Source organism: Vombatus ursinus, unplaced genomic scaffold (assembly GCF_900497805.2).
Source record: "Vombatus ursinus unplaced genomic scaffold, bare-nosed wombat genome assembly UNPS02014799.1, whole genome shotgun sequence".
Lineage (NCBI taxonomy): Eukaryota > Metazoa > Chordata > Mammalia > Diprotodontia > Vombatidae > Vombatus > Vombatus ursinus.
In genome coordinates, this window is record NW_020954577.1 from 831,107 (window position 1) to 854,801 (window position 23,695).

Consider the following 23,695-nt stretch of genomic DNA (forward strand, 5'->3'; position numbering starts at 1 on the left):
GATCCTTTCTCCTGGCGATCCCCTTCGTATCTTCGTGTCTCTCTTGGCCAGGCTCCCCTCGTTCTCGGAGAGTGTCTCTTGTCCTTCTTACAGGGTTGCCACATCAAAGGAAACAGTGGAGGGGAAAGCCCCCTGTTAATTCACCGCAGACTGCTGCGCACATGGAAAGCGTTCACCTTAAAGCAAATATTAGGAGCTAAAGCAAAGGGGTACTTACCCAGCAAGTAGGGGATCCTTTTAACCGGAATAACTCCCAAGAAGCTTCAGTCTGACCTCAAGTACTTAAGGAACTTCAAAACAAGTGATTTTTGCATTGGGGGAAAAAATTCACAGAGCAAACTGCAGTGGATGCAATAGGAAAACTAAGGAAATAAATAATATGGAAGACCTTGGGTCATTCTCATATGGGTCAGAACCCCAAGAAACAGTCCAGTCTTTAATTATGTCAATATTATTGTTGTAATGACATTTACCGAGACAAATTGTAGGATTCCACTCCTCTCTTCTTTCTTTTCAGACTGTGAGGAGTTTTCATGGAGGGGCAGACTCTCTTTGTAGCCTGATGCTTTGCAGAGGGGCTGCATTTGGAATTTCTTCCACTTCTGGTGAGAGCATCACAGCAAGCCCTCAAATGCATATTAGGGGCCTCAGGTGGTTTTGTTACTTCCAGCATAGCTGGGTGCTTAATTGTTCTACAAATACAATCGATAAAATCATATGCTTTTTTAAATGGAGATTAAGAGATCTGAATTGTCCCTCCTCCACTCGATGCATAATGGTTTCATTCAGAATGATTCCTTAAAGGTGATTTTTAAAAATCAGTGTTCTCTGGCTTCAGTAGTGTTGTGCTTAAACAAACACTGAAGTGTTTACAGGAATTGGAAGGCTGAATCTGAGAGGCTGATGTAGAAAGGCAGTCTGGGAGCTAGCTTGTTGGCTGTTAAGTATGACACGACTCCATCATAGCAGAATTTTTTTCAGGACTTTTTTTTCTTACTTGCTCATCTCGTAAAATTTTTGTTTGTTTTATCTGGGGGTGAAGTCGTATGTATTTCTCTGCTACTGCTTGTTCAGTCATTCAGTTATGTCCATCGCTTTGTGTCCTCGTGGACCGTAGCATGCCAGTGCTACCCATGGGGTTTTCTTGGCAAAGATACTGGAGTGGTTTGCCATTTCCTGCTCCAAACAGAGGTTACGGGGCTTGCTTAGGGTCACACAACTAGTAAGTGAATATAGCTGGATTTGAATTCAGGTCTTCCTAACTCCAGGCCCAGTGCTGTATCCACTGAGCCAACTAACCGCCTCCTATAACGTGTAGTCCTATGCGTTATTAATGATGAATGAATGAAAAAGCATTTATTCAGTGTTTTCTGTATGCCAAACACTCTGCTCGGTGTTGTGGATACAAATAATAATAGCAACTAGAATAAGAAGGCTGTCCCCGCTCTCAAAAACCTCACACTGTCATTGGGGAAGAAAAGACTCATCGGAGAGTTGGGCTGCAGCTGTGCGACTTTGTGCAGATGAGCTGCTCTAGCTGGTTAAGTCCTCTCCTCTCTGCGCCTCCTCTGTCTCTCCCTCTCTCTGTCTCTCACTCTCTAGCCCTTTCTCTCTCTCTGTGTCTCTCTCTCTTCCTCTTCCCCTCCTCCCCCTCTCTTCTTCCCTTCCTCTCTCCCGCCACCCCATGCCCTTGGTAAGCCTGCATGCCACTGGCAGATTAATCTGCCTAAAACATTGCTTGGATCGCGTTACCTTCTGCTCTAAAAGCTCCTGTCTTCCTCTGCTCCCAGGCTCAAATTCGTGCTCTTCAGGCTGATATTTGAGCCCTTCTGCAGTGGCTTCAGCTTCCCAATTGCTCCCCTAAGGGGCTCCCCTTGGGTTGATTTGGGCTGTTAGAATCCTCCCCTTGCTGCCCAGCTCTGTGCTACCCCCTCTGTCTCCTTGGAATGTCCAGAGGGTTTATTTTTTGCACCATTCATTTGACTCTCACTGCTTTATATTGAGTTTCTCATCCCTTGGGGAGCTGTGAGCTCTTAACATTTTTATATACGTCACAATAGTACAGTCCTCTCACATGTAGCAAGCCATTTGATCAATATTTTTAATCCGTTTATTTTACTTAAATCAGTTTATTTTATTAAAGTTAACCTCTTCATTTTACCAAATAATTGATTTGTCTGTGATTTTGAAATGTATAAGAGAGAGACCGAGCCAGCACCTAAAGGACCAGGAGGGCCTTCTCAGGCTTGATGGAAGGTGGTCTCTGCCCCAGGCTTCCACGATGTGGAGTTCTTAAATCAGCTGTGTTCATGGACTAGAGGCCAATAATGTCCAGGTGTTGTCCCAGGAAATAATTTTAACCAAAAGCTTCAAATTCTTGTCAGACTTTTTATTTTCTCTGCTACCAAGAGTACAAAATTTGACTTGGATTAGCTGCTGCTTCTGAGCTCTTCCTCCTTTCCTTCTTTGATGAAGGGGCCATTGTATTACTTTTATACACTGGCCCTCCTTCCCTCTTCTTTTCCCTCTCTCTCTTCCTTTCTTTTGTATTTTCCCTGTGCCCTTTTCCCTTTTCTTCTGTGTACCTCTATCCCTCCTCCTTCCTTCCCAGAATAGGTGACCTTTAAGCTCCCTCGCAGCTCTAAATGTGTAGTTCCACCATAGCCCTATCTAGCTGGTTTTTTCCCCTTTCCCTTCCTTTATTCTCCTGATAAGGAATAAAGGGATTTGGGGGGGGGGAATTGGGTTGGTATATGGGGGGGTATTTTTAATCATTTTTATTATTTGTGTCTACATATATTCAGGGTAATTTCCTCACAAACATATATAGAGTTGTTCTCAACTAGAGAAATGGTATTTAAGAATTAGACAAAACCTAAGCCTAGCATGTGACTCCCAGGCATCTTCCTTGTGGTGCTTTCTGTAGAATGCATTCAGTAAATACTAAATAGAAATGCTGTGATGAATGCCAATTACTCTAGTTCCACAGGATGGCAGTGTTGTAACATTTTCATGATATAATGAATGATTTACAACAGTCATAGTGTATTTTCTTAAAGTTTACAACTTTCGTAGCAAGCCCCTTTGACCTTGATTTGAACAATGAGAAGAGATAGCCCAGCATCATGAGCAGCTTCCTCAGGGTCTCCAAAGGCTCTCAGTGAAAAGGAGCCCAGCCAAGGAGTGCTGATGGCAAGGAATCTGGATGGACTGCTGTTGGGTTAGGCCCTTTGCAACAAGATAGAGAGTTGTAGTATACACTTGCTGTTGGGTGCATGTGTGAAGAAGGGAAAGTGATATGTCCTTGGGAGCTCCTATAGCAGTTTGTTCTACTCACTTGTGGCACTTAGCACATGCTGCCTATCAGGGTTATTTATACGCATGGCTTCTGTCCTTGGCGGGTCTGGGGCTGGTTCAGCACCTCAGCATTCCTCACTTTACCCACCACATACAAGGCATTCAGTATATATAGGTTGACTCAATGGGATATACCGAGCTTAGGAAAGCTGGGAGGTCCTAAAGAAATGGTTCGATACAATGGACATTAATACTTTTTAGATGGCATATGCCATGATAAAAATAGGGAGAAAGATGGGAAGGGGCTAGATTATGGAGGCTCTAAAAGCCCAGAGGATTTCCTGTTTGACCTCGGAGGCCATAGGAAGCTAGGGGAGTTGATTGAATGGGAGAGGGGGGTTCAATTTCGAATTTTTAGGAAGGAGGGTCAAGGATGCAAGAGACGGGAACTAGATCACAACAACTCTAGTTGAATTACAAAAAGGATCAAGATGAGGAAGGGAGGAGAGGATAACCAGTGCAAAGGGATATCCTGGGAACACTACAAAGTGATAGAGGGGTTGGAGGTCACAGTGAAGGTGAAGGCCAGGCTATGGGAGGCTGCAAGGTAGAGAGAGACGTGGAATGACAACAGATCACAATCAGATAGAGGGATTTCAGAGTTTTGTTTTTTTGGGAAGGTATGACCGTCTCTATATGTAGTTGAGGTGGGATAGAGGAATAGGTCACAGGATGTGATACTGCAAAGGTGACATCAGCAGGTCTTGGCAATGTATTGAATATGGAGTAGGCCAGGGCGGGGGGCTGATAAGTGACCAGAATGTGTCCAGAATGACTCCTAATTTGAGAGACTGGGAGGTTAGGAAAGGTAAGAAGTGGGGAGGATTTAGGGGGAAAGATAATGAATTTTGTTTTGAACATAATGAGTTTAAGATCTACTAGACATCTAATACAAGTTGTTTGAGAGGCAGTTAGAATGAGATTAGAGGTGAGCAGAGAGATTGGGGTAGGAAAGGTAGATTTGAGAACCATCCACACAGAGATGGTAATTCAATCCATGGGAGCTGATGAGATCTCCAAATGAGGTAGTATAGAGGGAGGAGAGAAGAGGGCCCCAGGACTGAACCCTTCGGGACACCTCCAAATTTGATCTGTCCCTTTCAGAAATCTGGATCCACCAGGGTTTGGCAGTAGACAAGTCTATACAGTCAGAGGATTTTAAAGTGGAAAGGGATGGAAGTAACCACGTCAGTACTGCACCCTGCCCTCAGCAGCAGACAGTGGCAGTGTCCCCTTCTGATTGCACACTATACTCATACTAGAAGTCACCTCGTTTCTGCCATCTAGACAACAAACCACCTTAGTTGTTCAGCTCAGCAGATGTGCTCAGTGTCTGCTGGAGACAAGGCACCTGCCAAGTATGCATTTCTTGAGGTGGTTGGGAATCTTCTGCTTTTCATTTGGAGCCATCCAGGTACCTCTTCCAGGCATTAGGAAGTTGGTGCCCAAGAAGCCTCATTAATTCTTGAGAATGTTCCTTGGTGTCTACCTACAGTTGAGCCACAGAAACTTCTTTCCTGCCTCCTGAGCTCTTGGAGGGTTGGGATTTTGCATGGTTTTTTTGTGTGTGTGTCCCATGGAGCATCAAGGGTGGTGGTGTTTGCCCAGTTTCCCCATTTGCACAGAGGCCTCTCTGGCCAAGACTGCAGCTCTTTCTTTCTGGGACAGGGGCTGACTTTGCTCCAACCTTGGTCTCTAGACTCCACCATGACCCCTTCCCCACCCTTCTGTTTGAACTTGTCACTAGGAAGTCCTTTCTAACTTCAACATGCTGTCACGTTACTATTTCAAATCGATTGAACTTGATGTATTGGCTGATTCTCAGTGACATAGAACCTTTCTTGATCCAGCTGAAAATAATCTCAACCTTCTCTGAATTAGCCTTTAGTTTCCCGGTTGTAAAATGAGATGATCGTCTTTGTACTTTGTCACTGGGCTTTGAAGAAAATGCTTTGTAAATTTCAGGGGGTGATGACAAACGTGGGCTTTTATGTTCTTTATTCTCCTTATTGCACCTGGTAGTACAGTTGCTTGTGGATGGACATGTCCTCTTTTCCCTCCTGGAGTATCAGCTTCTTGAGACGTGGCATTGGTGGGATTGAGGTTCTTTTTCTTTATGTCCCACAGTTCATCAGCTCTGGTGGTGGAGGGAGGCATTCAATAAATGTTCGAACAAGCTGAATGTATCATTTCTGGAATAGCTGCCTGTCTACGGCTAATCCCTTATGTGGTTTGTGGATTTTTATGAATTTAAATCCTAGGCAATTCCTGCCCATCTTTCTAGGCTCATGACCATAGATTTGGTCCTATGAGAAATGGTCAAATCTAAACGCTCATTTTGCGGATGAGAAAATTAAGAAACAGAGAGGATACATGGATGCTTCAGTCATTTCTTAATCTTGATATTGGAGTCTTTATTGATGTCTCGGTTCATAGTCTATATCTACTATTGCCAATGGTTTGTTGTTTTTTTGTTTGTTTTTTTGTTTGTTTGTTTGTTTGTTTGTTTTTCCCAAGAAACATATTCTTTCCTGTGCAGTTTGGCTAAAATGAGAACTCAGTTACTCTGTCGTCTAGTAGCTTCTGACGCTGTTCAGGATAATTCGCTCCATATTTTAAATATGGAGATGAATTTATTTGCCAAGCGCTTGATGGTGCTGGTATACCTGGCCTGATATGTTTGGTGTGCATAAAAATCCAAGCACCTGTAGAAATAGAATTGAATCCTTGTTTTCCTTTTAAAGCATTTTAATTTCAGAGATGCTTCATCTTCATTGCAGATGAACCTGAAATTGGTGGCACCTCCAGACTGTTGTAATAACAGCTGCTTAGTAACCTGGGGGTCAAGTCAAGAACCCTTTATTATTTTCCCAGATGTAATTATTTTGTAAGCTCTTCTTTTATTAATATAGGACACATATGTACTCAGTGCCATATTGGATTTTTTTTTTAAAAAAAATTAATATTTTGTTTTTCTACCAAATTACCTGTCAAACACAATTTTTAACATTTGTTTTTAAAATTTTTTAAGCTACAAATTCTCTTCATTCTTTCCTCCCTCCCTCTCCCCTGCCCCCCATTAGATGTTTTTAAAAGTGCAGAAATGAAGGTGCTGACTGGAGCTGCCTGTCTAGCCATCGATGCATGTCCTGCAGTGACTTTTGTCTTAAAAATATTAAACCCCTTGTTGACATTCTTCTACTCAGAAATGATACTGTGCTAATAACTAGTTGTTTAAAGTGACAGAAAGTATCCTGAGATTTTTGGAATCAAGCATATTGATGCTTCGTATTGATGCTCCTGTTGGTGAGAAGTTGGTGTAAAACATGCATAGTTAGGATTGATAAAGCTCCTAAAGGACAAGCATAATGTGCCCCCTCAGATACAGTGCTCTGTAGCTGCAGACCCCTCAGCGTCTGAGATGTCGGTGACTTGAATGATGCCTGTTTCTTCCTGTGGTAGGGCTCTAGCCTGTTGAGGTAGAGAGAGGTCAGGCAGTTGCTTAGTAGCCCAGCAGAGAGGGAAGTTGGGCCTCCCGACCTCACAGGACAACGAGCAGTACCTCAAGAGTTCGGACCTAAAGGAATATGCTGGGAAGAAGGCAAAGTATTGGTCAAGGAGAATTTTTTTCCTTCCCAGACCTGTAACTTCATTGGTACAGGCAGAGAAACTCTGCCAGTGTCTTTTAATAACCATTTAGCAACTTTCAGTCACATAAAATAATGTCCTAAAAAAGTCCTGTGAACAAACTGTCAATGCAGAATTTCAAGACAAAAGTGGAACAGTATGTCTGCATAAAGTCTGGTGGTGCTTCTCGGGTATAATTTAATTTGCTTCCCATTTTGTCTTTGTAGCATATAGCACTTTCTACATCGTGGGTCTCATACTGTCCATGCAAATTCCTTTTGTGGGATTCCAGCCAATCAGGACAAGTGAACACATGGCCGCCGCAGGTACACAGAGGAGATTCGTTTTTCCTCTTCGTTGGGGTGGGGGGAAGAGGAGTAAGATTGGTCAATGGGGAAATTACCTGACACCTTTCATCATTGTGGCTAATTTGTAAAGGAAAAGCTTCTACAACAAGTAGGCTCCTATATACAAGGCACCTTTCTACCTTGTAGCTCTCTGTGAACTACAGTTGGCACGTACTCACCAGCAGCCCAGACGCACCAACCCTTATTTCTTAAATTTGACATGATACATACGTGTGTGTGCGCGCGTGCATGTGTGTGTGTGTATTCGTGTAAAATTGTATGCCTATCCTGTATAACAAACAGGCATAAATCTCTGTTGGTTTAACAAAAACAGAGTTCTTTGGGGCAGTTGTTGGTGTATAGTGACTGTAACAAAAATATTTCCCAAGACTGTTGGCTGGGAGTTGGGGATTCCAGTGATCCGCTTTTTGCTTGTTTTGACTATCTGATTTTCAGTTGTGGCTCAAGTTGGTTGCTACTATGAAATGATTGGATCTAGGACAACCCTTGAGTTAGAAGAAAGAGTCTTAGGGCATTTTCTGGCCACTCTCAAAGTTAGGGCTCCTCCACTCTCTGCAACACTGTGATAAGCTCATGTCAATGGTTTTTTTTACTTGGGCCCAAAGCAAGGGAGTGTCTTCACCCAGAGTAGAGTGAAGCCCTTCTCATTGTATCATTCCCACCATCTTAAGCAAACACACTTTCCCACTTACAAAATTCTAAACCTTACTGTTGTGCAGATTTTTAAAACATGCCCACATGTGGTCAGGAGCTCTTGTGCCGTTTTCAAAAACACTAGAAGGACGAAAAAAATACCTCTCCTCTCTTAAAAACATTACTTTGAAACATAAGAGAATTTTGTCTGTCATAGAGAGCTACGATTTCTTTTAAAACGAGTGCTAAGTTACCTTTATCATTGATTGTTGTTCTCTTGTACCTTAAGTCCAGTTGCATTTTGGATCCTTGATCAATAATCAATATACCACCTTAAAAAAAAAAAAAAGACGGCATAGCAAGAAGCCTCCCTCGATGTTGGCCTAGTGTACACCCAGCATTGGCTTCATGGCCACAAACATATTCAGTACAGTGTAGCCTGTTTATTAATTGTTCGATAAACATTTCCACTTTTGATGGGTTTGGCTACAGCATTTAATTGTAATTTAAGTTTTGTTCTTCTCATTAAAAGAAGAATTCTGTCAGTATTAAGTGATCTTGTAAAGAATATGTTAAGTACCACCCCCCTCAGTCGTAATTTACTAATATTCAACTGGACTGTCACTACCAACTTGGTGGGAAGAATAACTTCAAATCAATTGGCCACATAATCATTTTGTGACAAATTTTTTTTGTTTATCTACAAATAGAACTGCAAGTAAAACCAGTGTTGTTTGTGTGTGATCATAGCCACATTTACTTTGGTCCTAATTTTCCCTTTATCTAGATCTTTGACAACCTAGATTTTACAAAATATACAAAATAAATAGGGGAATAACACTCATTTTTTATTCAGTGAGATTCTTTAATTCCAGCTCTTATTTTATGCAATTTGAGGTATTGATTCTTTAAAAGAATTTATATATCTATTTTTTATTGCTCTGCCCCTTTATTTTAAATCATTCTAGTCAACTTTGTTTATTACTTTAGCTTCCAGAGCAGGTATTTCCAGTTAAAAAAAAATAATCAATCCAAATATGCTATCCCCTTGTTCTATGAATGTTAACCATTTATCAATTCTTTAGGGTTCTCCAGATTGTCAAAGATCCATCTTCTTTTCTACTAAAACAAAGCGAATCTAAGGGGCTTTGTTTTCTGATGTACATTTTCTTAACTACCATCTCACTGAAGGTTGTAGAGGGGAAGCATTTAATGTGGGGAATGGGATTGTTGCATTCAAAGCATGATTTATCTTGCCTGGTTTTCAATGGATGTTAACCTGTATACATCCACAGAGGAGTCAGAGATTAATTTTAGGAGCAAAAGGAATCTGCCTGGCTCTTACAGGATTTTCTGGAGAGCAGCATCAGAATGGGTAGATGAGACTCTCCTTCTCTTTGCTGGTAGAGCTGGAGTTGTTAACAGATTCCAAAGGCAGTCTTAATTTTGGTCAAAATAAGTTTTTGATACATTTTTTTTTAAAACCCTAGATAGAGCCTGTGGAAAGGTGTTTTTAAATGGGTTTATTAGAAAGTACTTTAGGAAACTGACTCCTTCACCTTCGAGTGGTACCGGCACATAAACACATTTTCTCTTTTCTTTAGGTGTCTTTGCACTGATCCAGGCATATGCCTTCCTCCAGTATCTCAGAGACAGACTGACAAAGCAGGAGTTTCAGACCCTTTTCTTCCTGGGAGTGTCCCTCGCTGCAGGGGCTGTGTTCCTGAGCGTGATCTACTTGACTTACACCGGTGAGTGGCATCAGGGCTGGAAGTGATCTCATGGACCGTGTGGTCGTACCTTTCCTTGGAGAAGAATCCCGTCTATGACACGCTCAATAGATGCTCTCACAGCCTCAGCTCAGCCACCTCTGTCCTCTTGTGGACAGCCGGCATGAAACCTCACTTGGAGTCTTTGAAATTGCACCCATTCATTATTCCTAAAATAGAACACTTCTAATGCATCTTTCAGGTGACAGTCCCTTCAGATGCTGGAAGATAGCTGTCATGTCCCAAGTGATCTGCTGTACGCTATAAACTGGAAGGCCTTCTGCGCTTGGTGGCCTTCTAAAATGTGGCTCCCAGAACTAAACAACCTGGGCGGACCACTTCTCAGGGACACTAGCCCCTCTTTATTCCTAGAAGTTTTTGTTTTGAGGGACTGGGAGGTAGTAGAAAAGATTTTATTTAACACAAGAAAAGTCTTGCTCATGGCCAAGACCTTTCCTAATCTGGAAGAGTGTCCTTGCCCCTCCCCCCAGTGCTGGGCCCCACTACCCTTGGGGAGCTGTAGAGTCCACATGCGTCACAGTACCAGGACAGGGACAGGCCTGGGATACTCCTTAGTCTCTAGAGAAGTGGAAGAGAGCTCAGTGAAATATTGGATACTTGCTGAGCGTCAGGCACTGTTCACACCAACAGAGCAACCAAGGCAGTCCTACCCTCGGGGAGCTTATAGTTCAGTGGGGGAGGACAACACACCCAGGGATGCTGGAAAGCAAGTCTGGGGGTGGGGTGTGGGAAGGGAGCAGTCTGCAAGTAGGGAGGAGGTAGAGTCTGGAGAGAGTGGGGCACAAAGTGTGTCTGGTTGCTTCCTAAGATGGTGGTCCTAGGGAGGGAGTCACCGATGAAGAAGAGGAGTCAGGACAGCAAAGAAGGAAAGGCGGGGAGGGCCCCGAGAGTGAGGGCAAGCACGGCCGGGCTCCTGGCCCTCTTGGATGCCAATCCATTTCCCCCTTTCAGGCTGTGCAGAGGGTTAATCTGTCAGCCTCCCTGCAGATCCAGCAGAAGTTGGGGTGCCGTATGTCCCCTCCTGCCTTCTCATGTCGAGGTTCCAGATCCCCCAGGCTGGCTCTCCCTCCCTTCACATATGTGTTTGGTGCCGGCCGTCTGCAGAGGCCATGTTGGGAATGCAGCCCTGCTCCCAGTCGGAGCTTGTGTCGTCTGTCTGCTCTTCAGATTTTCTTGCCCAGGAGCACTCCTCTGTGGCTTCTCTGGTCCTCCTTCACAATCAGAGGTTATCTCTATTAAAGGGGAGAAGAAATCTCTAGGATCCAATTGGAGTCAGATCCAAAGTCTCATTGAATTTGAGTCACTCCTTAGCAGACGATGACCTTTTCCAGACTGGCTGGGTCTTCTGCCCACAGACACTTACGTTCTTCAGTGACTTTGTGACCTCTCCACTGGAAGCACTTCCTTTGGGAGCTTTTTCTTTCTCCAGTCCCCTCAATTCGGAGGCTTCTGGTCAGGACTCTTGCAGTGGCTGGACTTTGCCTCCTCGTTCCTTTAGGCTGCTCAGTTTTCTGCCATTTACCCCAGCCCATCATTTGTGCCCACACCTTGTTTCCCTGCCTCTCCATCAGTGACTGCACCTGGGACTCCACTCTTCCCCATTAATCTTAAATCATTCCTCCCATCCCCTTCTCCTCCTTCACTGCTGCAGCAGTAATCTCATAATTTACTTCTTAATCAATCTCGTTTTCTACGATTGGTATTCCAGAACTTCTCTTTTCAAGACTCTCACTTGGTTCTCAGCATGTCACTTTGATCCTTAATTCATTGAAAAGATTTACATGAATTTCTTCTACTGTTCAAAACCTCTCTGTCATCCTCCATCCTCCCCCCGCCTCCTCTTTGCTAAGGTTAATGCAGAACTTGTTGAAGTCTTCTTGGAATAGTCAGGTGAACAATAGATTTGAACTGTGGAGAACCTGGTGACAGTGGACCAGTCTTTGAATCTCTCTGAACTTCTGGGGTCCTCATCTGTAAGGCAGCGGTGATACCTGCAGAGCTGCGTTCATGGCCTTGGGGGGGGGGGGGCGGTATGGGGAAGAAACGGCGTTTCATCCAGACAAACAATTTATTTAGCAACGCATCTGAGTGCGGGCTTTTGATGGTCAGGAACCCCAGAGCTTGGTTTCTACACAATTAATATATGGTTTGGAGGGAGTGAAAAATAGGATTACTGGACCGAGGGTATGGGGAAACACTGAGATGAGAAGGAAAGGGGTAGTTGGGTGACATTCCTGAAGTTGGGTGACCTTGGGGAGGGGAGTCATCTTGTGACTTCTCCAAAATCAGGTGACTCACAAGTACCTGCAACTTAGCTTCCCAGAATGGTGGGTGAAGGCAAAATGGAGTTATTTTTAATGTAACAGTGAGAACAAAATGAGATAACGTGAATACCAAGTGCTTTGAAAACCTTAAAATACTAGAAGCGTCATCTGTTATTCCTGAGCCATTGCGGTCCTCAGTCACATCTCATCCCCTGTTCTCTCCTTGGCAGCCTCAGACCTTCAATGATTTTCTTTATCTGTTGTCTCCCAGACTGGCTCCTTTCCTGTGAGTGTTGACTCCTCAGTGTACCTAGACATGCCCATGCCTTCCCTAGCCTGTAAAAAAAAAACCTTCCCTTAACTACCCAGTCCCCAAAAGAGGAAATTGTGAAACTGCCCACTCCCTCTACAGCCTAGTTTCTGTCGCCACCGCTCCACTGAAATTGTTCCCCCAGGCTTGCGGTGTTGGCATTACCCTGACACTTCCCTCTCCCTTCTTCCCTTGCCCCTGCAACCCCCAGTCTAGTTGCTAAGTCCTGCCCTTTTCATTTCAACAGCAGTTCAAATCTCTTCCCTTCTTTGCACAATCACTGTGACCACCTTAAAGCCTTCTTCACTTCTTAGACAGAATAACTATTATAGTAACATCTTGACTTTGGTCTCCCCCATTTCCAGTTCAGTCTTTACTATCATGCATCGTAATCTTCTTAGAATGCAGCTCTGACCTTCTTATATCCCTCTTCTAAATTTTTAGTGCCTTACTGTTACCTACCAATTAAAGTATGGACACTGGAGCCTGGTGTTCTCAGCCTTCCATAGTTTAACTCCGACTGTATCAGGGAGCCACGGTGGGCAGTATTTAGAGGCAGGAGCAGAAATAATGAGTATTTAACAGACCATGTAGACAGAAAAGGAAACTTAAAAAAAAACACACACACGTCACAAGCCAGTCATAGTAGTGGGGATTTGATCTGCTAAATCAGCTAAGCATCTTAAAAATTGTTGCCTTCTGTTTTTCCATCTTCATTTCCTAATATATTTCCCTTCCACCCAATGAACCTTTCCTTCTTTTAGAAAAAACATGTCTCTTCCCCTGCTTCTGAATTCCTCATAGTTGTCATTTCTTTGGTGCCGTAATATTCCCTTATATTCTTGTACCATGATTTGTTTTTCCACTCGCAGTTGATAAGCATCTACTTTGTTTTCATTTCTTTGCTACCACAGAAGTATTACAATTAATATTTTGGTTTTTTGGCCTTTGATCTGCTTGAGGGTATGTGTGACTATCCATGGAGTCACTGGGTTATGTGGTACGGACATTTCAGTCGTTTTCTCACTGTAATACTCAATTGCTTTTCAGAATGGTTGGACCAGTTTACAGCTCCGTAACTAGTGTGTTAGTTTCCCACGTTTCTGCCAACATGACCGTTTCTATCTTACGTCATCTTTGCCAGTTTGCTGGGTTTGCCATGTTGTGATTTGCATTGCTCATTATTGATCTGCATCATCTTCCATCTAAATGTCAATAGGCTACAGTTATGAGGGAGCTCTAGGCCATTTGATTATCTGTTGGGGAATGGCTCTTGGCCTAAAGCCTTTGCCTTCCTTGTTTGTGCATTTTGATCATCACGCTGAGGACAGGGCCAGGGCCTGGACTTGTCGTTTCACTGGTAACGGATCGCTCAGATGAAGAAACTCTCAGCCAGTCCAGGGTGACACCTTGCCTTCAGCTTCTGGTCTTAAGAGTGTTGGCGTGGATGGGTCAGAGGCAAGACTTGAGCCCAGGCCTCATGGCTCCAAGGCCAAGTTCTCTGCCTACTGCCATGTTGCCACTCAGCCTGTCATCAGAGATAGTTGATTCAAAAGGAGTTTCTTTCTTATCCTAATTTCATTGTTACTTTTTGTGAGTGTAGTTAGCTATGATTTCTTTACTTGCTGTAGTCATTTCATTTTTCTAAAGATAAAGAAGCTTACAATGGGACATCTTATTCTGGAATCTGATTTCTTATAATAAAGAATTAACTGGTTGGTGGGGTGGAAATGATTGGAGGGAAATTCCGGATACATTTGAAAATTGAAAATTGGTGATAGGAGTGGAAAGCCTGTTAGATCTGTGCCCTACATTTTCAGAAAGCAGAGAAAAGTTAGGAGCAGAATCTAAGATGTGAGATTGGGGGAGGGGGGTCAGCTCCCCTCAAGAATGAAATTCTAACAAAACCATTCCTGGGGAAGGGTAAAGAGAGCTGTCCGAAGCGCCGCACGCGTAGGTGTTGCCCTGAGCCTAAAGAGGAGGAAGGGCAGGTAGTGGAGGGAGGGAGAGCCCAGGTGTGACACGCTCAAGGGAGGGCAGAGCTTGGACTGAGAAAGCTGGAGCCAAGAGGCGTGTCAGGAGGGGTGAGGCTTCTTTCTCTGGGACATGGAAGGACATAGGGAGAAAACAGAGTCTTGTGCCCTGCCAGAAGAGAAGAGAGGAGGACAGCTGGCTTCCAGGAATCGAACTTCAAGAGAAACAGGAAAGGGTCCTTGAGTCAGGCCGTGCCGACTATGTTGGCCAGCCCCTGAAACCTCAAGAAGCTCACCTGTTCAGGAAGAGGATGGGGACGTACAAAATATGTGCCCTGTGGATTCAACATGTATTCTTTTTTTCCTGGAAAGAGGATACAGATATCTAGGGCGAGCGGGAATATCTTTGTGTATAAAGTTGAGGAGTGAGAGTATTCCAGGCGTGGGGCACAGCTAGTGCAAAGGAAAGGGGGTGGGAGGGAGATGAAGCAGAACGGAGGAACGAGAAGCAAGGAAGACACGGGGACCAAGGCTATGCAGTTCAGTGGGGGGACGGGGCTGTGAAGGCCCTGAGAGGACGAGAAGGCGTGACCGCTGAGTGATTCTCAGTCATCTCTGAAACATCATGGGGACTAGGAGAAGATCCCCCCACTCTCCCACTTACGGTCAGTCTCCCCCATGCAGAGAACCCCCCACTGCACCTTTCCATCCCCGGCACCTGTCGCCCTGTATCTCTTCTGCTCCCAAGAGGCGTCTTCCTTCTCCTTTCCCTCTCTTCTTAGCCCTCTCAGCATTACCATTGCACCAGAATGGCTCTCAGCTGCCTAGTCCAGTGACCTCTTCTCTTCCTCCTCCTCCCTGACCTCTCTGCAGCCATGGACACGGATGATTCCCCCTCCTCCTTCAAAGTCTCTTCCCTCTCTCTCTCTCTCCCAGTTCTCCTCCAGCACATCTGAGCGCTCCTCTGCCAGGTCCCCATCGAGAAAGGAGACCCCCCACCAGGTAGTAAACTGAGATTCTTCCTGAGTGTGGGAGAATCACGGTCTTCATCAGTGGAGGGACTGAATGCTCTGAAGTCTCGGCATTGTGACGTGTGCTTCTTGGTTTCTCCATTTTTCCACACATGGTATCACTTAGCCATAGACCTTATTTTGCTCTAGTGCCAGCCATATAACTTAGGACCATAGGTGTGTCCCTCCAGAAATAAAATAAAGTAACTTTATTAATAATTAAGTTTTTAAAACCACCGATGTTTTTGTTTTTAACTCATTTTTTTTTTCTTTTTTCTTTTTTCTTTTTTTTTTTACTTTTCTAGGTTATATTGCACCATGGAGTGGCAGATTTTATTCACTGTGGGACACTGGGTAAGTAAAGATGAGGTGAAATGATGTCATGATATTTATTTTAAAGTATTGAATTTACAAAGAAATATAAAAAGGTTATAACTCTCTCAAGAGAAGGAGAGACTGAAAACATATCTTAGCTATACTCACCACCTCCAGGTAGGTCGGCAGCTGGCTTTTCTATAGAGTGTTGTCCTTGAGTAATTGGGGGAAGGTGTGGGGCAACAGCTGTGCGCTAAAGAGCTGCCAGCCTGCCTCCCTGATATGTGCACCCAGCACGTGTAGTGTTACTGACCAACCAACTTGGGGAATGTTTGTGCAGTTCCTGAGACTCTTAAAAAAATTCCACTGTAGTTAAAACTTTTGTGGACAGTTAAGAAGAGGATAAATAAAATTCCATTTAGGACACCTGCTTTTAGTTTCTTTGCTTTTCCGTGTAAACTTATTCCTTGACCTTTTTCAATTCTTAAACCATATCTCTGCCATTTTTCTTTGAGTGGATTGTAAAACAAAGTAAATTCTATCAGACGACAGTAAGTAGTAGTAGCAGGGCTTTGCAATGACTAGTTTTTGTTGAGCAGACCTTTTTTTGGCTTAATTCATCAGTGTGGATAACATGTCCCCTTAACTGCACGCACATTCTGCCAGGTTCAGGTACAGTGGTGATCTTGTAGACCAATAGTCCCTCAACTCTTGTGATCTAGACAATATCAATTTCAACAAAAGAGCTTGTAGAACAACTCCAGCCTTTTCTGCTCGCCTCTGCAGTGCTGCTGGACAGTGCCTGGTTTAAATTAAATAGGAGACATGGATTATTGATACTGTTCAGACAGTACCTGGAGTCCCTAAGTACCCCTTGTGTATGGGGTTACGGAGTAGCACCTCCGGCGTGAGGGCTTGCCGAGCTTGTGGCTCCAGGAGGCCGTAGCCTGCGTAGCAGTCGCACCCCAGTAAAACCGTCTCGGCAAATGGGCTAAATCAGGTTGAGAGTAACCGATGGGCCTGAAACCCTTCAGTGAGCTAGGGGCTTGTCTGCCCCAAGCATGTGAAGATGTCCCCTGGTGGAATGGGCAGATGAGAACAATTTGTTCCAGTGGTGTGAAAGAGGCTGCAGCAGGCACTGCATCCTGGGCCATCACCAATCATTTTGACTTTCACCTTGCTACTGGACTTTGACGTCTCTGGAAGAGAGAATGAGGCTGATGACTTTGTGCAGCTTTTGCCTCACTTAAAATCCAGTTCATGAGCGAGTCGAGACATCACCCATGATGTAATTGGTCCTCTTGGAAAACAGACGGACGACGAGTAGCTGTTGGAGGACTCTTTGGTGATTCATATGGTCTCTTGCTGGCGGGGACCTTAGGATCAACCTCATTCTACAGATGAGGAAATTGAGGCCCAGAGGCAGGGGACACACCTTGGGACAAGGTGACAAGAGACAAGACAAGAAACACAGTTCTTAGAGGCCACGTCCAGCGCCTCTTCCACCAGACTCTGCTCTCAGGCTTGTTGACTTGATGTTTGTGTAGTGACCTACAACATATCAGGTCATGGTTTTGTGCTTTTATAGAGGAATTATTCTAATTCATTTCATGTCCAGTTCATGTTGCTGTCTTTTTGGGGTAGTGCTATAAATTTCAGTCCTTATTTACGTAATCTTTTTTACTCCATGGCTATGTAACATCCCTTTTAACATCTGCTTGTAAAAAGTACAGAAAGGTCATTGAAGCCCGTTGGAAGGCACTTAATAAGGTGCAGAGCTTTTATTTCATAGGCAGACAGAGGGAGCAGAACTTGTATTTGGGCGAGATTGTATTTGTCCAGTTCATTGGAAATCAGAGCCCCTCCCCGACTGGTCCCTGTGGGTGCTCCTGAATGGCATTCCATGGTTTTCCTCAGTTTGGACTGAGCTCACCGGGCCATCTGTGTAACGAGGCCCCTGACTAGTCTGTAATGGGAGGAGAACCTGTGACGTCAGGAGTAGAAGCTCCCGTAGAGGCACACATTCATCTACCAAGTCATGTCAGCTCCTGAGCACACAAAGTAGTAGAGTCTCTGGGGACAGTAAGAGGGCCGGTCTTTAGCCAGCCGGCCTTGCTTAGAAGCCCGCTCTTTACACTGTAGTGAGCATTGCTTCAGCAGCGAGCTAAGACTAGGAAAAGAAATGCTTTGATCTAGGAGGAAAGCCATTTGGGGCATTTCAAAATCATGCTGCCTTTTTTTTTTTTTAAACTAGGTATGCAAAAATACACATTCCAATCATTGCCTCAGTATCTGAACACCAGCCTACAACATGGGTATCCTTCTTCTTTGATCTCCACATTCTCGTGTGCACCTTCCCCGCAGGCCTCTGGTTTTGTATCAAAAATATCAACGATGAAAGAGTGTTTGGTAAGAGAAATGTTTAGAAATACTTTGATTTGAAATAATTGCCTGGGTTTGTTGTTTTTTTTTCCTTGATGAAGTTTGTATTCGTAAATCCAATCTTCTGCAGTTAGGCAAAATTCTCCCTTGTTATATGGTTTAAATTTTTGGTACTTGAGATTAAAAATCCAATGTTAAAAGTAGTTGTATTTTTATAATTCTGTTTATATTACTAAGCACTGAATTGGTATATAGAAGTTAATATAATAGCTCAGCCCTTACTTGAGAGCAGGAAGTAAATTCTATAATATTTGAACAAATGGTACCACTTAATAATTTATTACTATCTGTGAGTACTAAAAGCATAATGTGACCAGGTTGCTTCCATCTCAATAATAAAAATCAAGGCAATTTCAGATGATCTGAAGTTGAGAATGATTTTAATGTGATTTAAAAGTAGTTTCGCTGCTTTTGACCAAGATGGCTTCAGTACTGATAATGGCTGTGGTTTACCAGCATATGCTTTACATATTTATCAACCATTTTTCTAACATTGTCTCAATTGCCTTGTTTTTTGCATTATTTCATTTTTGCCTCACAACATTTTCATTTTGTTTACATAATAATGTTAGAAATTTGAGCAGTTTGCTCTGTGGTCTGTGTCTAAGATTGTAAAGTTCTGGCTTAAATTTCCAGAACTTTGTCTACAACTTGGAATATACCCACCTAAATAAGATCCATGACAGCTACACCAAGCAGTTTGTAAAACAAGGCTACAGCACATACCTCGAATGTCTTGTTGGAGAAAATATTTGTGTCAAACTGAATGAGGTCTGCTTTTAAGCAGAGTGCTCTCTTGGGCACGGGATCATAAAATGAGGCAGCAAGACCGTGGGCATTTTTAGCTAACGAGAGTCACAAGTTATAGCCTGGAATGTTGGGCATCGTTCCCAATCCAGGTGTTGGTGTCCAGGCAGCCCCTTCTAAGGGAAGCACACCTGTCATGGCGTCTGAGGACCCTGGGGGTCAGCCTCAGCCTTAGCCTTCGCCTGCCTGAGGTCTTTGGTCAGGGTGTACGGAGCTTCCCCCGAAAGGCAGCAAGACTGGAGGACACCTGATGGGAAGAGCCGAGCTAGAGAACGCTGGGCCTAGCCTTGGCTAGGAGGGGGGAGGGGGACAGGTGATGGGAAAAACCCTAGTTCCGAGCCTTAGTTAAGGGGGACTGGTGGAAGGAGTGGGGCTAGGACTTGTGTGGCTTCTCAGAGCTCTTGTAGCTCCAGTTTGTGATCCTACCCAAGTCTACAACAAGGGATGGAAAGTGCCCTAGTGGGCTCCACTCGTGGCTCAAGAGAAGATGGTATCACAGACCTGGAACGTCAGCCTTAGCCCATAAAAGTCACTTTTCTGTGATTTCATGTGGTGTCCAGGTGTTTGCGCCCTGCCAGAATGTGTTTAAAACCTCCAGGTCTCTCACTAGTGCCTTGGAGGCACTGCAGATTTCACTTAACAAATGGCATCATTTCCACTTTGTTTATTGCTCTTAGCATAAGCTTTACTCCATGGAGGATTTGCAGGGGATTGGGCACTTACTGACTGGGCCTTGTGATGTCTTACATAAGTGCATTTTCCTGTAAAAGCATCACAGTCTTAGAAAATCCATCACTGCTGACAAATGTGAATGAAGGGATCCCCATCTCCCAGGTAACAGCACTGAAATCTTTGCCTGGCATCGGCCTGTTAATGACTGAAGTCCCTAACAAGTTATGGCTTATGGCAGTGGTTGTTCATTATTGGCCAGTATTGGCGATTAAAGAAGAAACAATTCTTTGGAGGAATTTTTGGTCTTTTAATTACTGTCTAAAAGCTGTTTCATACTTTCTAATGATTAAAAATAAACCTGTCTCATCCCAGTGGCTCTATATGCAATCAGCGCCGTCTATTTTGCTGGGGTGATGGTACGCCTGATGTTGACTTTGACCCCGGTGGTCTGCATGCTCTCTGCGATCGCCTTCTCCAATGTCTTCGAGCACTATCTGGGGGATGACCTGAAAAGGGAAAACCCACCCGTGGAAGACAGCAGTGACGAAGACGACAAAAGAAACCCAGGAAACTTATATGACAAGGTAGGAGATCTCAAGTGAAACTGATTCTTATGGACACGCCCAGAAAGTGGGGATAATACCGGGGATGGCTTTTCATTCGCTCAGATTGACACAGGGAACCATTTTAAGGGCATTTGACCAAATGCTGGTTCCCAAGGGTTATAGTCAGTGTTTGTTTTAAGATCATATTTGAAAGATCTTACTCAGGTTTGATAGGTGATAAAATGTCTCGAGTGAAGTTTTATTAAAAATTGTTGATATTTGGTTTTAGTCCAATGTATCAACAAGACAGTTGTCAATTGTAATGTAACTGAAGCCTAACCCACATCGTCTCCTGGGCGGCAGGTGAGTTTTATCTTTGTAAAGGGAAGGATTCCCTAATGTATGGGAGCTTGTCTGGGGGGGTGTACGTAGAGCACAGCTTTCTGTTGACTGGGGTGAACTTCTGCTGCTGCTAAGTTAGCGTCTTCCCTCCCACTAGAACATCGGTATCAAGTGGGAGGGGTGGGACAGGAACGTTGTCTGCTCCTCTTGGTAGTTTACATTTCACATTGAGCCTGTAAGTCCAGGCTCCTCGTCTCCTTGGTACGTGACCCCCATAAAGGCCAAGTCCACGTGTTGGTTTGGATTGGGTGTGTAGAGCTGGGGGCGTATAGTTAATGGTAAGCAACTGCCTTTTTCCTCAAGAGGATGAAGTGTGCCGTGCTCTTGCAAAGGGGCATTGAAGCTTCTGTTACTGAAACAAGTCCCCCATGAGGTGCCTGCACACAGGTGTGGAGATGGCGTGGGATGGAATCTGCTTTGGGGCTGCTGCTTTTCTGTGGGAGGGGGGCAAGGGGACAGGGCTTCTTGCCTTAAAGCTACTTCAGAGCTTCTGTTAAAGTGATGGGGGGAGTAAAATATTTGGGGGAAGATGAGGGGTTACGCTGCCTTGTTTTGACATAAATTTCTGATAAATAGAAATAAGGGCGGCATCTTAACAAACCAAGAAGGCAAAATAAGTTCGTAGAAATAATTTTGTGTATCCTCAGGCAGGAAAAGTGAGGAAACACGTATCTGAGCAGGAGAAAACCGAAGAAGGCTTGGGGCCCAACATCAAAAGCATCGTCACCATGCTGATGCTGATGCTGTTAATGATGTTTGCCGTTCACTGTACGTGGGTAACGAGCAACGCTTACTCCAGCCCCAGCATAGTGCTGGCCTCTTACAACCATGACGGGTAAGGCTATAGGGCCTCCACTGGGCGGGGACGGGGGGGGGGGTGTCCCTGGAGAAGGGCCCCAGCGGTCCTGGGAAGGGCCTTGTGACGAGCCCCTCAGCTCCCAAGTCTTTGGTGGGTCGGTTTTGTGCTCGTCCCATCCTGATCGCTTTGAAAGCACGTGGCCGTTTCCTTTCAGCACCAGGAACATACTGGACGATTTCCGAGAAGCGTATTATTGGTTAAGGCAGAACACCGACGAACACGCTCGAGTGATGTCTTGGTGGGATTATGGCTACCAGATCGCCGGCATGGCCAACAGGACGACGCTGGTCGACAACAACACATGGAATAATAGCCACATTGCACTGGTAAGGGTTTTCTGTGACACGGGAGTCCTGGGTGACAGGCCCCCGAGTTTCCCTGATTCTGCCCATTTACGTGGAGGGGAGGGCTGGGCATTGCCCTGACTCCTGTCAGTGTGGGCAAGAGCGGGTAGAACATGCATGTTGGAAGTGCCATTGATAGCTTTCTTTGGGTGATGAGCTTTGAAAATTATTTGTGTGTTAATAAATCCTGAGTCTGGAAATTGTGTTCTCACCATATACTGTAGCAAAGAAACTTGCCATTACACTCGTGCTGCAAACCAATGGACAAGCACCCAGTATGGTGGGCTTAGGGATAAGCCCATCTCCCAGACCCAGGGTCCACTCGGGCTGGGCAGAGGGAGGATATGCAGGAGGGTTCCCCAAGTGCGTGTGTGCAAATGACAACCTAAGTCTTAATCTAGGTGAATTGTTCCTCAGCCTAGAACTCAGTTTCTGTCAGACTTTCTAAGACTTAAGATGTGAAGGGTTTGGACAATAAAATAAAAATGATTTTGAACCCCCCAGAGCCAACCTAAATGACTTTTTTTTTTAAAACATATGGTCTAGGTCGGGAAAGCCATGTCTTCAAATGAAACAGCTGCTTATAAAATCATGAGGAGCCTGGATGTAGATTATGTTTTGATTATTTTTGGAGGAGTCATTGGTTATTCTGGTGATGATATCAATAAGTTTCTCTGGATGGTCAGAATAGCTGAAGGGGAGCATCCGAAAGACATTCGGGTAAGAAACCAATTAGAAATATGTGAGATTGAGGAATTACTGGTGAATCAGTCAACAAGTGTTTATTGGGCACCTGCCATGGCTCGAAGCGACAAAATGAGGGAGCCGCCCCAGCCGGCGTGTGAGCGATCCCAGCACAGACACGAGGCCTGGTCAGGAGGGAGGGCTTTCCTGTCACCCGGCTTTGAAACCTCAGTCCTCTCTGGCCCCTGGCCCCCAAGCACACGTAGGTGGTTTGTGAGTCCTGAGTATTTCATAGTCTCTCACATCTTGTCTCCTTCCACCAACCAGGGTGGGGCCTTCATTTTACCTCCAGCCTGGACCATTTCATTGCAAGCATGTGGTTATATTTAAAAATGTAAAAATAAACTCTTTAGTTTGTAGGTCTTACTGTACATAAACAGCAGGGTCTGGGTTTGGCCCTTAGACTGCAGTGTCACCTGTGGTCTGGCTCATACAGACAGAAGCAGCTAAAGAGTGCCTAGCACATGGTAGGTGCTTGATAAAGGCTAGTTCACTGACCCTAAAAATAAACGCATGAAGATCTTGGTGGGGAGAAGACGAGCCTGGCTAGAAGGTGGTGCTTAAGCCTGTGAGATTTTGCATGAAGGATGGCCACTAGGGCTGATGCCCAGAGATGTGGGGAATGCCAAGGTGGCCAGTTGGACTGGCGTGTGACGGGAAGGTAGCTTGCAGCCTAGGACCAGAATAGGGCAGGACTAGAGGGAGGGAGAGCCGTAACTCAGGAAGAGGTGGGTGCAGGAGATAGAGTAAAGGAAGCAGCCATGAGATTGGGAAATAGGGTGGATAAGTGGGGTGAGAGAATAAGAATGGGGTGGGGAGGCGCCTTGACAGAAAAAGGGAAATTCAGGGCTCGAGGCCATCTCATTCTTCTTTCACTGTCTCAACTTTAAAGGATTGTTTAACGTGTGGATTGCCTTGATTGGTGTTTTACCATCGTGACTTTATTACGTACCAGATTTTAAGTGCGGATTTTTGAATTGTGATACCAAGCCCATCTCTGTCCTTCAAACCTTCTACATCCTAACAAACCAGCCTACTAGCTGTTCACTGGAGTTGTGCTCTGTCTCAGAGGGAGAGGGAGAGTGTGTGTGTGCACGTGTGCAGACTGACCTGCTGTATCCCCCCAGAGTCTTGCACACGTTATCTTGTTGGATCAGACCGAGTATTTGAAGAGAGATTATTTTAAAGGGAGTTATGGGTGGTTCTCAGAGTGGAGCTGTGCTGACACAGAAA

At 44.6% G+C, this 23,695-nt stretch overlaps 1 protein-coding gene across 1 annotated transcript in view; it reads left to right on the forward strand.

Annotated features, from left to right (window-relative positions):
• Positions 1–23,695, forward strand: part of LOC114050509 (dolichyl-diphosphooligosaccharide--protein glycosyltransferase subunit STT3B) — a 94,472-nt gene that overhangs the window by 64,122 nt on the left and 6,655 nt on the right. The window contains exons 6-13 of the mRNA XM_027872261.1: positions 7,212–7,310; positions 9,590–9,736; positions 15,638–15,686; positions 17,902–18,056; positions 19,941–20,152; positions 21,163–21,350; positions 21,529–21,700; positions 22,265–22,438. Coding sequence (XP_027728062.1) covers positions 7,212–7,310; positions 9,590–9,736; positions 15,638–15,686; positions 17,902–18,056; positions 19,941–20,152; positions 21,163–21,350; positions 21,529–21,700; positions 22,265–22,438 — 1,196 coding nt within the window. The remainder of the gene's footprint in view (positions 1–7,211; positions 7,311–9,589; positions 9,737–15,637; positions 15,687–17,901; positions 18,057–19,940; positions 20,153–21,162; positions 21,351–21,528; positions 21,701–22,264; positions 22,439–23,695) is intronic.